The sequence below is a fragment of the Equus caballus genome, chromosome 1 (assembly GCF_041296265.1).
Source record: "Equus caballus isolate H_3958 breed thoroughbred chromosome 1, TB-T2T, whole genome shotgun sequence".
Classification (NCBI taxonomy): Eukaryota; Metazoa; Chordata; class Mammalia; order Perissodactyla; family Equidae; genus Equus; species Equus caballus.
In genome coordinates, this window is record NC_091684.1 from 91,254,722 (window position 1) to 91,270,399 (window position 15,678).

A 15,678-nucleotide genomic window follows, 5' to 3' on the forward strand; every position below is an offset into this window, starting at 1 on the left:
ATATTGAGAAAATATCACTCAAACCCAAATCAAGGGACACTATAAAATAGCTGGTCTGTTCTCTTCAAAAATAATATCACGAAACACCAACGAAGACTAAGGAATTGTTCTAGATGAAAAGAGTCTAAAGAAGTATGAAAGCTGAGTGTAACATGCGATGTAGGATATTCTTTTGCTACCTAAGATATAACTGGGACAGCTGGGGAACTATGAATAAGGTCTGTATTAGTAGTATTGTATCAATGTTAATTTGCTTATATCAATGTTAATTTGATAATTGCACCATAAGGAAACATCTTTGTTTACAGGAAAAGCACCCCAAAGTGCTGAGGAAAGGACAAAGAAAATGTTGGAGAAGCCAAGTGAAGCATAGACGGAAACCCTTTCTATTCCTTCTTTAACTCTGTGAACATCTGACATCAGGTTAGTCTGTCAGTCCCACCTGACTAAGTGTGGCAGTCTGAAGCCTGCGGGTCTGCAGGTCAAGAGAAGAGACACCAGCCTCCAGAAAGGGAGAGCCTCTTCTGCCAGACCAGACGCCTGACGATTAGGGCCTGCTCACCTAGTGCAGTCAGTCTTTGAGTTGACTACATGGTGAGGGGTTGAGGAAGAGATTGTTTTTGAACAAGCAATACTTACTTTCTGAATACCTTCTTCATTTACACACACTTTGGAGAAAATCTGTTTAAATATTTTGCTCAGGGCAAAGGCGAAAAACCGGATGGCTCCCAGCCGCAGTTTGTGGCTCATCTCATCCAAGATCTCACAAACTTCCTCTCGGAGGACATCGGCCGACTGAAGGGATTCCTTGGAAAGCTAAAAGGAAAAGGAAAGCAGGGATAAATTTCTGGAAAAAAAGGGGCCAGAACTCATTTAACTGAGATTCAAATGGATCAATACTGTATAACTTAAAAATGCTATGTTTTCTCCTCAAATTCACATAATTTATTTTCCAACATAACAAAAGTGGATACATGATACTATTTAGACACATTTAAAGACTAGAAATTCGAAGAGAATCAGTTTCTATAATAGCATTTTAGACTAAAGAAAACATCTCACCTTTCCATTTAATTTAACGAGCTTACATCCAAATTCTCTAAAATAAGTTGTTGCCCATGATCTAGTGTCCTAGAACATGCATTGAGTAGTTTCTTTCAGTAGACTGTTGCAGTACTTCACTGCTTGCTCAATGCTATTACAAGGTAATATACAAGGTAAAAATACAAGATTATATTGAAATAACCATTCAGGGTATCAGATATATAGGACAGTGGTACAAAGATCCCCACGCTATCACAGGGTAATTAGTGAAATCAGTGATCTCACAAGGGAACTCTCTTTATTCATATGGCATCCCACATCTTTACGAGAACAAAATGTTGGCAGTGTTCCAGGACTGTCAAGGGCCTGGAGATGAACAAGTCACAGTTTCTGTTCTCAAGGAAGTCTAATTTGATCCTTTTAACTTTCCTCTAAACAAGCACTTTGAAAAGAGTAAAGTCAAAGTAATAAATAATATTCATCCTTCCCCAAAGAGAATGCTCTGCTTTAGGATGAGGCACAGAAAGAACATCAGAGGATGGGATGTTGGAGCCCCAACTTCCCCAGTTACATGCAGTGAAAAAGTATCTCCTCTTTTTCTAAAAATTGAAGCGAAATTAACATAACAAAATTAGCCACTTTAAAGTAAACAATTCAGTGGCATTTAGTACATTCACAAGTGTACAATCATCCTCTACCCAGCCCCATATCTTAACTTTTTGAGGGCTCGATTTAATAGGCTCAAAGGTGTGGGACTAGGATAAACTATTTCCTCTTAACCTGTATTTCTTTATTTTACTCAAAAGTTATCTAAAACAGTGATGTAGCAAGAAAGGCTTAGTAATAGGGTCAGAAGATAACCTACATAACATACAAATGGACTGAAGACTGAATAAGCAGGAAGTTGGGAAGTAAAGACAGTAGCTACAGAATGAGTAATGAAAAGTCCAAATGAGGAGGGGGGGATAGCAGGTAAAGCAAAAATGCTTTCCGAAGTTGGAAAAGCCTTGGACCTGTTTTTTGTTTTTTTATCATCATCCCACTTTTTGAAATTATGATAAAATATACATAACATAAAATTTTCCATTGTAACCATTTTTAACTGTACTATTCAGTGGCCTTGGAGGTGTTTAAAGGGAAGAGAACGAAAGGCTGAAGATCCAGGAAAGGGACAGGATGCCTACTAGAAGGTCATAGAAGAGGCTAAAAGGGATGGCCTCAAGACAGATGTGTGGCGAGCCTTGACCAGGAGAACAGAAGTCTTGTCTCTGAGCCTAGACTCAAAAAGCATACATGGGAACGGGTGTAGACACAGATACATTTGAAGACAAGGAACAGGAATTTGAGGAAGATAATTTCTACTATTTTTCATTAACCCAAAGAAAAATAAATGATTGTTTGCTAGTGGCAAGAGAGGTAGGGTCTAATAACAGCTTAAGGATGCATGAAGGTTTGGTAGGGCTGCGGGGAAGGGAGGGAGAAGCAGCACTAGAAAAGGGACTGACGTAAGAGGGATCCTGAGCTTGAAGAGCATCGATCTGCGTAACTCTGCCCATCCCCCTGGCAGCAGCCAGCTAGGGACCTGGTTATACGAAGAGAGAAGGTGCACCGGCACAGATGCTGGACTGCTTTTTTTCCTGGGCAGTCTGGAAGGAAGATTGGGACACAGGAGAATTAAGGATGTTGGTGAAATAGCTATTCAGATAATCCTAACCAAGGCTGGATAGGAAGAGGGCAGAACTAGACAGAGGGAAAATGGAGGAATCAAGGGATGACTGGTGGGAAGGATGGATTTCAGGAAACAAGCCTAGGGAAGGAGTGCAGTCGGATAACTTGAAATAGTTCAGGCCAGAGACACAAAAGGCCCAAACAAAGGTAATAAGAGGTGCTGAAGAGATGGGAAAGGGTAGGGTGATGCTCAGTTTTATTTTGGGCAAGAGAGCGGATGGTAGGGCCATCCTCTGAAATAGGGAATACAGATCACGGAGAGAAGGCAGTACAGTGCAGGGATTAAGAAGGCAGGTATACTGACTTTGAGGTGTCCGTGGGACATACAAATTAAGATGTCCAGCAGGGAATAGGACAGTTGGAGACAGATGTCTGAACCCGAATAATCTAGCCAAGGCTAGAGATATTGACTGAGTATCATCAGACTATAGATGGAAACTGAAATGATGAGAATGGATAAAATGAATTAGGGGACTGCAGAGAGGAAGATTAAGAAGGGTGAGGATTCAACCCCGAGAAACACTTATCAGGCAGATGGAAGAACTTATGAAAGAGATAAACAAGGAAGATGTAAGAGGAGAACTATAATGTATGATCTCATAAATGTCAAGGTAAGAGATCCTGAAGGAGAAGAAAGTGTCCAACAATAACTGACATAGTCAGTTATTAGTCAAAGATAAAATGAAGACTAAAATGTTCCCTTGGACTGGGTCACTTGGAGATACTGCATGAGTTTCAGCAATCTGCTAAAATTGGGACATGAATGGGAAAAGAGGACAACCTACACTTTTGAGGAGGGAAAGAGAGAAATGGAACATTAAATGGAAAGAATACGTAGCCAAGAGAGGACCTTCCTCCAGATGGAAAATGCTCATGCCAGCATGAGCCAGGGGAGAAGGCTGAAGTGTAGGAAAAACAAGACCCCTGGGAATTTGAAGGAATTAGATAGATGAGGAACACACGTGAACAGGCTGGTTTGTTCAGAAGGAATGCCTTCTCTGAGAGGGGAGGAAAGCAGAGAAGGAGGGAACGACCTGACCTCTTATTCTGTGCAACTGGGCTTCTCCCTGTCCCAACAGATATGCCTGTCCCTCTAGATCCCTCTTCCTGGAAATCTAAGATAAGACATAAAAAATCAGGAATAGTCTTAGAACTCCTTGTCCCTCTCCAGTCTATTCTCCAGATCACAAACCTGAGTGGTCTCTCAAATGCAAAAGTAATCACATGTGTCTTTGGCCCAAACCCCTTCGATGGCTGCTGTTGCATTCTGTGAGATTAAGGCAGCCTGCATTAGAGAAGTGACAGCAGAGGTGGAAAGAAACAGACAAGAGGAGCTATTTAGGAGAGAAAATCAGCAGCTCTGAGTGACTGACAGCACATCTAAAGAAAGCAAGAAGTTGAAGACGGCATCCAAATTTTCCGATTTGAGCGGCTAGCATATGGAGGCGCCATTCTTGGAGAGAGGGAAAACCGGGTGGGTGCGGAATGTAGGTGGTACAAGGGTGGAGGCGGGAGGGTCAAAGAGTTGATTTAGACATCTTGAATTTGAGGTGCTTTTTGGATTTCCAAGTGGATATTCCAGCAGGCGTCTAAAAATATAGATATGAAACTTAAAAGAGATCTGGGCTGAAGCAATAGATATTATCTACATTTTAAATTACATTATGATGTATTATTTATTTATAATACATTATTATATAGTGATATTACTATAAGAAGACATCAGCGTAAGGAAAAAATTTTTTTTAAAACCTTAAAATTCTAGCAATAAGTAAAACTGCCTAGTGAGTGGGTAGAGTAAGAAGGAGCTAGAACAAAATCTTGAGGAATAGCCGCATTTAGAGAGACAGGCAAAGGCAAAGAAGCCCATAAAGACAACTGGAGAAAGATCAAAAAGACTTGGTAGGTAAGAGGGAGAGTACGGTGTCATGGAAAGAAAGGAGAGACAGTGTGCCAAAGGTTGTCAAGGATTTGAACAAGGTTGATTTTAGCCCTAAGGAAGGCATCATTCACAATCTTGGAAAGAGCTATTACAAGGGTTGGAAACCAGATTCCAATGAGTTTAGCAGTTGATGAAGGGTGAGGAAGTATGGCAATAAGCGCAGACAACACAGCCAATTTCTTCAAAGAGTAGGAGAGAGCAGAAGTGGGAAAGGGAGAGCTGGCTAATAAAGAGAGAAGGAATGTGGTCAAAGGAGGTCTATTAAAGCTGAAAGAGAAGTAAGCGTATTAAATGCTGATGGTAAAGAGCTAATAAAGAGGAAGAAATTGAAGACATTTGAAGGGAGAGACAAGACGGCATAGTCACTGAGGAGAAGGAAGCGGAATTCAGAGCAAAGAAGGAGGGTAGGGATTAAACTCAAACAGAAGAAGAGGATCCCTCTTCCATTTTAAAAGGAGGGAAGAAGAAAATGATGAGTATTATTACATGCTGGTAAATTAGTAGCTTGATCACAGGAAGTTGAGAACGTTCTCATATAATGGTTTAAATTTTCTTCGTGATGTAGGAAAAGTCATCTATTGAGAGTAAGAGGAGGAGGTAGGGTGGGCGGTCCAAGGAGAAAGTGGCTACTGAAACTACCATTTTGGAGAATGGGAGAGAATTCATTAGGAAAACAAAGAATTACTGGGTAACACAGAGGTCCCAGTTGTGTTGCATAATCATGAATTTGTGACAATTCCAATCTAGCTAGATGATATGATTTTCCTGAGCAGTACAGCCAAGTCTGAGAAACCCTGGTTTAAGTCAGTCACACTTAATCTGGCTGTGCATTAGAATTACTTGGGGAACTTTAAAAAAAAGAAGGAAAAAAAGGAAGGAGATACCTGGGTCTTACCCCAGACCAATTAAGTCAGAATCTCTGTGGATGGGACCCAAGCATTTTTTTCATTCACTAATTAAAGAAATATTTGTTGAACACGTATTTTGTGCTAGGCACTAGGAATATTAATGAAAAAGAGAAAAATTCTTGCCTTCATGGTGTTCACGTACTAGTGGATAATAATAGCTAACTTTTTGCCAAAGTTCTTCAGGTGATTCTAACAAAGAGCCAGTATTGAGAACCAGTCTTTAGCTTCTAACTGATGAGGAAACTTGAATTCACTTATGAAATAGGTCAAGAGAAGACTAATAGTTCCTCCAAGATAAATCATGATAGACAGATTAAAACAAAAGGATTAGGAGCATAGGTCATCCAAATCAGAAGAAAACAGAGAACAGAGATAAAGAACGTTCCTGAGGCCATAAATCTGACTAAACTCCAGTTAAAAGTCAAGGAAGCAAGATCTCCAGAGGCAAACCTCAAGGCATGGGAGGGTGCAGACAATGTGACATGGAGGGCCAGCCAAGAGGAAGCTCTAATCGGGCCTAGTGAATGCCTCTATCTTGATGTCTTCAAGTGCCATGTCCAAAACAGAACTCAGCTTCTTTCCCAAGGCCATTCCCTCTTCCAAGTTCTCTGTCTCAGTGAACGGCTCTATCATCCTTGATGCTTTCCTTCCCTTCACTTCACGCACCCAAAGGTCATTAAATAAGGTCCACTCCACCTCTCAAATCTCTTAAATCTGTCCATTTCTCTGTTTCTACAACCACTTACCAGTCCAGGCAACTATGATCCCACAAAGGGATTACTGCAAGAGCATGTAAACAGACTTCCTGTCTCCAGTTTTAGCAGAATGGTGTTTCTAAAACATAAATGCATCATGCCACACTCCAATTTGAAACCTTTCAATGGCTTTGCACTGTAAATAGCATGAAATCCAACTCCTCTATCTGGTGTAAAAAGCCCTTCATGACGTGGCCCTGCTAACCTCTCCAGTCTCAGTTCTTACCATTACCTTTCTTTGCTCTCTCCAGTCTGGCCACATTGAATTATTTTCAGTACCATGAATATGCAGGTTTGCTAGTCCTTAAAATAAGCTGGTGGTTCCCAAACTTGGCTATACTTTGGAATCAACTGAGCTTCTTTAGAAACTGCTGATGCCTGGCTCCTTCCCCTGACCATCTGTTAATTGGTATGGAGGTAAGATCTATGCACAGGAATTTTGAAAGCTCGTTGAATAATTTAATGTGCAGTGAGGTTTGAAAACCCGGGGAAAAGTTATTTGCTCTGCTAGGAACACTCTTCTTCACCCACTTCACCTGGAAAAACCCTAATCACCTTTCACACCTCATTTTAAAAATCACTTCTTTAATTCCCTACACAGAATGAGTTGCCCCATAACGAATCAGTGCCCTGCACACTGGGTTTCCACTAGCACGTCTTGTATCGTATTTCATTCCAACAGAGTGTACAACTGCCATCATCCCCTCTCAGACTATGCATTTAAGAGGTCAAGAACTCTGTTCAACTTGCTCACTGTGAAACCCCCCAGTTTCTAGCAAAGAGGCCAACATACATTATAAATATGATAAACATTTGATGAATGTGCTGAATATAGCAAAATTTAAAAAGATTTGTTAGACATAACAAAATAAATTCAGAGAATCAAGAAGAGAAAGAACTTGTTGACAACGAACAAATCTGGCTATGGTTCAAGAGGGACTCACTTACTTACCTGTTTAATGACATAACGGACCTCTTCAGAATTGAGAACACTACTTTTAATATCACTTGGCTTGCAAGGAGTAATTCCCTTATAGACAAGAGGTGTGTAGCATTTCATTGCAAATTTCAAGTCACTGACATGCCTCCTCTCCTCTAAAATATCTTCAAACTCATCCCACTTTTTGAGCTCCTTCTGTGGATGAGGCAAATGAAAGAAAGGAATGCACATATTGTAAAATAAATTAAGACAGATTAGGGACTACATTGGTAAGGTTTCATCTTTGCCAAAATTTTTATTCTATGACATATGAACAAGAGCAGAGTGTTCTAGTGTCAGATTTTCATATACTAAGAAAAAGAAATGTGTGATAATTAGGATCAACAAACTGATATTGAATTATCATAATAGTTTATTATTATATTTCTTATTGCTATCTTTGTAAAGCTAGTACCCCTTTGGGAAAGTTAACAAAGAGAGTAAAGATGAGATATTAAACTCTAGAGTAATCTGAACAATTTTACAAGATTTCATCAATCACATTGATAAACTTGTTCTGTCTGCCTCTTCTACTTAGCTTTAAAAATTAAATCAAAGCATACATTACAAACTCAAAACTATGTCAAATTAAATAAAACTACCTGGGTGCAAACAAAAGGAAAATTCACTCAAGAAAAAAGTGCTCCCATATAAATACCTATTGAGTGGTCTGTATCTGCTGTGATGACTTTTTTATCTCCATTCAACCCACTGCAATTCAGCTTGTATCCAACAAGCCGCAGAAACTGCTGTTTATCAGGCTACCAACGACTTCTGCATTGTTACTTCTTAAGAGTTTGTTTTTCTGATTATAAAAGACATGGTAGCAATAATAATAATAATTATAGCTAACAGGCATGGTTGTTTACTAAGCGTCAGGCACTATTCTAAGAACTTTACATACATGCAGGAACAAGCCTCACAACAAACCTATGAAATAGCTGTCATCATTACTCCTGTTTTACAGTGGGGAAACCAAGGCATGGGGAAGCGAACTAACTCACCTAAGGGAGAGCTCCCAACAGGCAGAGACACGATTCAGACGCCAGCCTATGGCTTCACACACCTTAATCCTAACAACCACCCTCCCACACTCCTCATCACGTTTAATTATGGAAAATTTGGAAACATACAAACAAGCAAATATAAACTACCCATAATTTTACACCCCAGGAATAACTACTCTTAACACTTATTAGTTTCCTTATTTTTTTTCATTCATAGCTACAGAAATACATAATTTTTTAATTCAAGACATGAGCCACACCAAATAAAGTTTATCTTGCCTTTCCAATTACATTATGGGTACTTCCCTATATTAAATGTTGTTTTAAAACATTTTAGTAGGTGCATACTCACCTTTATGTTCTGTTAACTTAATTTTTTCTAATTACCAAAGTGATATATGTTCACTGTACAAATTTAGAAGATAGAGTACAGCACAGAGAAGAAAATTAAAATCACCTGTCATACAAAGATCCAGAGACCATTTTAGTGAATGCTTTTCTATGATGTAGACACATTCCCTCTACCTGCCACACGTACATTTTGATTTGCCACCTGATTTTTTCACTTAATGTCACAAACACTCCTCCATGTCATTTAAGTTTCTTCCAGATAATTATTATTATTATCATTTTTACTGAGGAAGACTAGCCCTGAGCTAACATCTGTTGCTAATCTTCCCCTTTTTTTGCTTGAGGAAGATTAGCCCTGGGCTAACATCTGTGCCAATCTTCTTCCACTTTACATGTGGGTCACTACCACAGCATGGCTGACAAGTGTTGTAGGTCTGTGCCTGGGACCTGAACCTGCGAACCTGGGCCACCAAAGTGCAGCACACTGAACTTAACCACTACACCATGGGGCTGGCCCTCCAGAACATTATTTTTAGTGTTTGACATTTGCATTATTTTTCATTCACACTATTACAAAAAGTGCCACAACAATTATTACGTCTCTTGAAGTTAATCATTACATTCTGGCCTCCTTCTAGGCTTCATCCCGCTGGACCTCTCTATGCCATGACACCATTCTCAAGTGCTCCTTCCTTTCTCTACCTCCAACAACCCTGAAATTTTCCTACTTTGGTTTTTAATACATGACTTTCCCCTGTCTCAGCGGAAAATAGACCTCATTTCTCTAATCCAGTGATTCTCACTCTGGGGGAAATTTCCCCCCAAACTATAAATATGTCTTCTTTCCTCCCATTTCCTTTAACATGCTAACATCTCCAACCCTCTATTCTTCACTCCACACAGTGTGCTGAGTACTCTACCTGGTCAACTGGTTTGAAACACTCATTATGCATGCTTCTGAATCTCTTCTCCCATCTGAGCTCTCAATATACATATTTAGTTGCAAACACTTCACACGTGGCCTTTCCAAAACTGAACTCATTCCTCCCCTACACAATCCTACAACTTGATTATTTCCTGAAATCTCCACCAGCAACCACCAAGCCATCTACATCACTTTGCATCATTCTACACCCCTACTCCTTCACCCTTTACAAATCCAATCCACCCAATCCTGTTAACACGGCCTTTAAGAACGTATCATGTTGAATCCTCACTCACGCGTCCAGCCTGTGCTCTTTATCACAGTAGCCTCCTCACTGGTCTCCTTGCCTGTTTTGACCCCTTTGAATCATTTCTTCATGCTGCCATGTGCTCTTTTCAAAACACAGTTTTGACCAGATTGTTCCCTGCTTAAAATATTTAAATGACTCCCCACCTCCTCCAGAATAAGACCCAAGCCACTTCTGGCATTATATGAGAACCTCCAGGACCTGGCCTTTCCTTCCCTTCCAGACTCATTGCCCACCACGCTCATAGTCCACTCCACAATGAGTGATTTGCATTTTCCCAATACAGTTCTTTGTTGACATGCTTCTGGGCCTTTGCACACGCTCATCTCACTGCCTGGAACGCTCTTCTGTTCCTCTGTTATCCTTGCTTAGGCAACACTATTCTGTGAAAACTCTGAGTTCCCCAGACAGTATTACGCTGCCTTCCTCATTAGGATTTTTTTTACCTACCAGAGATCTTCCTCCACTTACAATGGGATTATGTCCTGATAAACCCATTGTAAGTTGAAAATATCATAAAGTGAAAATGTATTTGAGGGGCCGGCCCTGCAGCCGAGTGGTTGTTTGCGCGGTCTGCTTTGGTGGTCCAGGGTTTTGCCAATTTGAATCCTGGGTGAGGACACAGCACCGCTCATCAAGCCATGCTGAAGCAGCATCCCACATGCCTCAACTGGAAGGACTCACAACTAAAAATACACAACTATGTACCGGGGGGCTTTGGGGAGAAAAAGGAAAAACAAAATCTTAAAAAAAAAAAAAAAAAGAAAATGCATTTAATACACCTAACCTACTGAACATCATAGCTTAACCTAGCCTACCTTATTATGCTGAGAACACTTACAACAGCCCACGGTTGGACGACACCATCTAACACAAGGCCTACTTTATAATAAAGTGTTGAATAGCTCATGTAATTTATTGAATCCTGTACTGAAAGTGAAAACAGAATGGTTACCAGTGTATCGGCTATTTACCTGCATGGCTGTGGGGCTGACTGGGAGCTGTGGCTTCCTGCCACTGCCCAGCACCACAAGAGAGGATCGTGCTGCATATTGCAAGCCCGGGAAAAGATCAAAATTCAAAATTTGAAGTACGATTTCCACTGAATGTGTAGAATTGCAAGCACCATCGTAAGCTGGGGACTGTTTGTATATATATCTACTATGGTACATATCCCATAACACTGTAATCGTTTCCATGTCTGTCTCCCTACTAAATGTGATTATCTTGAGGACAGGACAGTTTGTGCCCTCTTTGTATTTGCAACATCTAGCCATGTTTGGAATATAGCATTACTGGTCAATAATTGAAGGACTGAATGTTGAGGTAATAAAAAAATACAGAATGTTAAACTCAGACCACAACTAGGCACAATGAGAATATAAATAGAGGCAAGAGCATTTATGGGGAGTCTCAATATAAAACGGTAGGATGCAAAACATGTGAATATGCAAACATGAACATTTTTATGCCCACAGACATAAAGTATAGAGAATATATAAAGGAAAAATCTTCTAACTGCTAGAATTCTGGTGTAAAACTGCAGTCATTGTAACATAGCACATACTCCTGCTTATAAGGCTGGAGAACCTTCTCAAATGTCACATTTCTCATTACTAAAGTAATATACAGTTATATGGGCTCAGACTTGGTGGAATGCAACAAACTACCATAATAAATTACATAATTTTAGGGATAAAAGGGATCTTAGAGACTTCCCACTTAGTGATCCTGGGCGTGGGAAAAGGATCAGCTGGTGATATATATGTATGAGGGAGGCAGTGTGAGTCAGTCCTCAGGACAAGAACCCATAAGGGAGAGCAACTGGCACATATAATTTGAAAAGCTTGCTGAATATGGTCATCTACAATCCTTCCATGCTTCTCTGCTATCACCAGGATCAAGTCCACATTTCTTAGCATATGACCCCAGGCCACCAACTGCCTCTCTACCATTTCCCCTCTTTCTGCAGTCCAGCTGTACAAAGACCTGTAGTTCCCCAAACGAACTATAGCTCATGGCTCCCCAAATCTTTGTTTAAGTTGCTATCTCTAAGAATGGCATTCATGAATCAAATATTTGAGCACCTATTACATGCTTGGCATTGTGGTATGTGCTGGGGATACAGTGGTGATCAAGACAGACACAGTCTCTTTTATGAGTTACCAGGTGCATGGTGGGACCAGTTACTGAGACAGGGCAATTACAAATGGCCTGTCCCCACTGTTCGCCAGGAAAACGCTTAGCTGTCAACCACAGCTCTTGTTCACCTCCTTTGTGTACCACTTCCCAACTCTCTCCTTAACCTAGACAGAACTGGTCATCTTCCTCCTTGAGTCTTTACTGAACTCTCAGTACATTTTCATGACAGCATCTAAAATACTTCATTAGGAGGCCGGCCCAGTGGTGCAGCGGTTAAGTGCACACGTTCCGCTTCAGCGGCCTGGGGTCCACTGGTTCGGATCCCAGGTACGGACATGGCACCGCATGGTAAGCCATGCTGTGGCAGGCGTCCCACATATAAAGTAGAGGAAGATGGGCATGGATGTTAGCTCAGGGCCCGTCTTCCTCAGCAAAAAGAGGAGGATTGGCAGCAGTTGTTAGCTCAGGGCTAATCTTCTTCAAAAAAGAAAATAAATAAATAAAATAAAATACTTCATTAAACTTGTATTTGGTGTTTCCCCTACAAGACTGTGAACTTCTTGTCTAAGTAGGTAATGTGTCTTATACATTTTTGTATTCCCAGCTCCTTGAAGGAACTGAATCACTGCTTATAGAATGAAAAAACAACTTACTGAATGAAGCCACTTTGTGAACCCTGTGATGGCTCCCCAATATTCACAGGCTAAAGCTCAAACTTCTCCCAATTTGGCCCCAACCCAATGTCTAATCCAGTGGTTTTTAACCCAAGCTGCACATTAAAATAACCGGAGGTACTTTTAAAAAAAATGCTGATGCCCAGACACCCCTAGAAATTCTTTGATTTGGTACCTGGGCATCAGAATTATTTTTAAAAGTACTTCAAGTGACTCCTACACGCAGCCAGGGTTGAGTGCTTCTGCTCATTAAGCGGCCTTCCCTACACCATGCTGGAGAAGTATTTACCATCACAAAATAAATATACTGACACAGCTACTCACCCAGGAGCACAAGACAAAGAACAGCGCAAGTAAGAAGATTCTGGTGAAGTATTTTTCCCCACTGTTTGTTTTCCCTGTCTTAATGTGTACAGCAGCCCTCTCCCGATGGATAGCTAAACAGGCCCCTCCTTATACCTCTCTTTCAACTGCTCTAGACGATCGATTCATTCGACAGACAGTTACTGGGAGCCCACAACGTACCAGGCACTGTTCTACAGGCTGAGAATACAGCAAGAACAAGGTGGACAAAGAATGTGAACTGAGGGAGCTGACACTCCCTTAAGGAAAGACAGACAACAAACAAACAAGTTAAGTTCACTTAGGGACACCACCAGTAGTGTGCTGGGAAATGCTTAACTATGGAGGAGTCCTAATTTATAGCATTTGCCAGTTTCTGTAGTATATATACTCCCACCACAGCAGATTTCAAGCGATCAATATGAACACAGAGTTAGGGAGAGATGTGGAGTCACCATTGCTATACAGGATTTCCACTTTACAGTATGATGACAGCAAACATTGCATAGACAATAGGAACATTTAGTAAAATAATTAGGAAGTGCTGAGTTTTTATTACTTTTGTTTTTACAGAACTTACTTAATTGTAAATTTATATAACAATTTTTAATAATGGCTGTGTTTTAATAATGAGCTTGCAAACTTCATAGAAATTCAACAATCAGCCTTGAGATCCAGTACAACGCTACTGCAGCACAACAGTGGAAAGAGAATACATAAAGAAAGACAATAGACTAACTAATGAGGAAGAGCGATTGGAAAGCTGCTTTAGGTTGAATGGTTGGGGAAGGCCTGTCTGAGGAGGTGATATTTGAGCTGGGACTTCAATAATAAAAAAAGCCAGCAATGTAAAATTCTGGTAAAACAGAGCATACCATACAGAGGGGGCTACGAGCACTCTGAGCACAGACCATACTTACTGTCTCCGAAACAGAAGGCCAGCATGGCTGAAGCCCAGTGAGCAAGATTAGCAAAATCAGAGAGGTAGCAGTTGCCAGGTTATTAGAGTCTTGGAGGACACGGCAAGGAGTCCAGATTTTTCCTTCAGACTCTAACAGGAAGCCATACTTCGAGTCACGGGTACACCAATGATTACCCATCCCCAGTCTTCTTTTCATTCTGTGGTCTCATTGAAAGATTTCAAGCAGACCTCTAGCTTCAGATACAACCTACTTGCTTTGGCTGCCAAATCTGCATCTTTAGGTCAGACCTCCGTCTTCTGCTCTGGCACTATATTTCTAACTCTATCTGGATGTCTCCCAAACACCTTGTGATGTATCTGGTCCATGACATGATAATCCACAAGTTAAAAACCACCAATTTTGGCTCTCATATCTCAAACCAAACACATCCCAAATTGAAATTATTATATTACCCTTACTGAACTTGCTCCCCTCCCCATATTTCCTATTAGCAAAGGCACCATCATCCACCCAGTTGCCAACTGTCCTAAATATCATGCAAACTTGCTCATCTCCCTTCTCCCCAGATTCAGTGCCACTGCCTTACTTCAGGCTTTCATCACTTCTCTGGATTACTGAGATGGCAACCTAATTGGCCTCCACGCTTATGGCATCAGATTCCTTCCCCAACCGGACACTCTTTATATCACCTCCACTTAAGTAAAAGAGGTTATCCACACAAATAACCAAGCCAGAAACCTAATATTCTTCTTAGACTTTCAAAAATATGAATCTGATCATTCTTAAATGGGCCCCTATAAAGTTAAGATTTAAACCTTAAGGCTGTGTAAACACAACATATAAAATTTCTTCAGAGGCTGGCCCCGTGGCCCAGGGGTCAGGTTCGTGCGCTCTGCTCCCATGGCCTGGAGTCCGCCAGTTCAGATCCTGGGCACGGACCTGTGCACTGCTCACCAAGCCATACTGTGGTGGCATCCCACATAGAAGAACTGGAATGACTTGAAACTAGGATATACAACTGTGTACTGGGGCTTTGGGAAGAAAGAAAAAAAGAGGAAGATTGACAACAGACAGTAGCTCAAGGCCAATCTTCCTCAGCAAAAAAAAAAAAAAATTTCTTTAGGAAATATCCTCTACCTACTTCTTCAGTTTCATTTCTCACGTCCCCTTGATTCTACTCTTACCTAACTACGTGGTTCTCCCAAACATACATGCGAGTGGTTTTCTGACATCGATGCCTAGGATAGTCTTCCTTTCCCTCATCTCCCACTCACACCTCAAAAACTCAGCTCAGGTGTCACCTTCTCTTAGAAACTTTCTCCAAGTCAGCAAACAGGTCAGGTGCTCCTTCTCATTTCTCCAACAACATACTGTACATGCTTCAACCACTGCCCTTATCTCACTTAATTGTAATCATTTACTTTTATGACTTTTTTGAAGTTCTTAAAGGCAAGAGCCGGATCTTTAACTTCTATATCTTGGACACTGAGAATGACTAGGACTCCATAAGTACCCATTGCTGCAATGTTTGCTGCCATGAGCACTATCTTCTCTAAAATACTACTCTCAGATTACAGAGAGTGTTGCACAATAACAGTGTGGCTGAGGAAATAAATAAGGACAGCTTGAAATAGTAAGAAAAAAAAGTTCA

At 40.8% G+C, this 15,678-nt stretch overlaps 1 protein-coding gene across 2 annotated transcripts in view; it reads right to left on the minus strand.

Moving 5' to 3' along the window:
• The window catches only part of GNPAT (glyceronephosphate O-acyltransferase), a 33,453-nt gene that overhangs the window by 16,076 nt on the left and 1,699 nt on the right, over window positions 1-15,678 (minus strand). The window contains exons 1-3 of one of the 2 annotated variants that reach the window (XM_070264702.1): window positions 8,015-8,837; window positions 7,330-7,512; window positions 640-816 (exon numbers count right to left, since the gene is read on the minus strand). In XM_070264702.1, the coding sequence (XP_070120803.1) occupies window positions 640-816; window positions 7,330-7,437 (285 nt within the window). In that variant the 5' untranslated portion in view covers window positions 7,438-7,512; window positions 8,015-8,837. Of the gene's footprint in view, window positions 1-639; window positions 817-7,329; window positions 7,513-8,014; window positions 8,838-15,678 lie in introns of those variants that run through there. The other variant, XM_001494161.4, reaches the window with a different exon arrangement.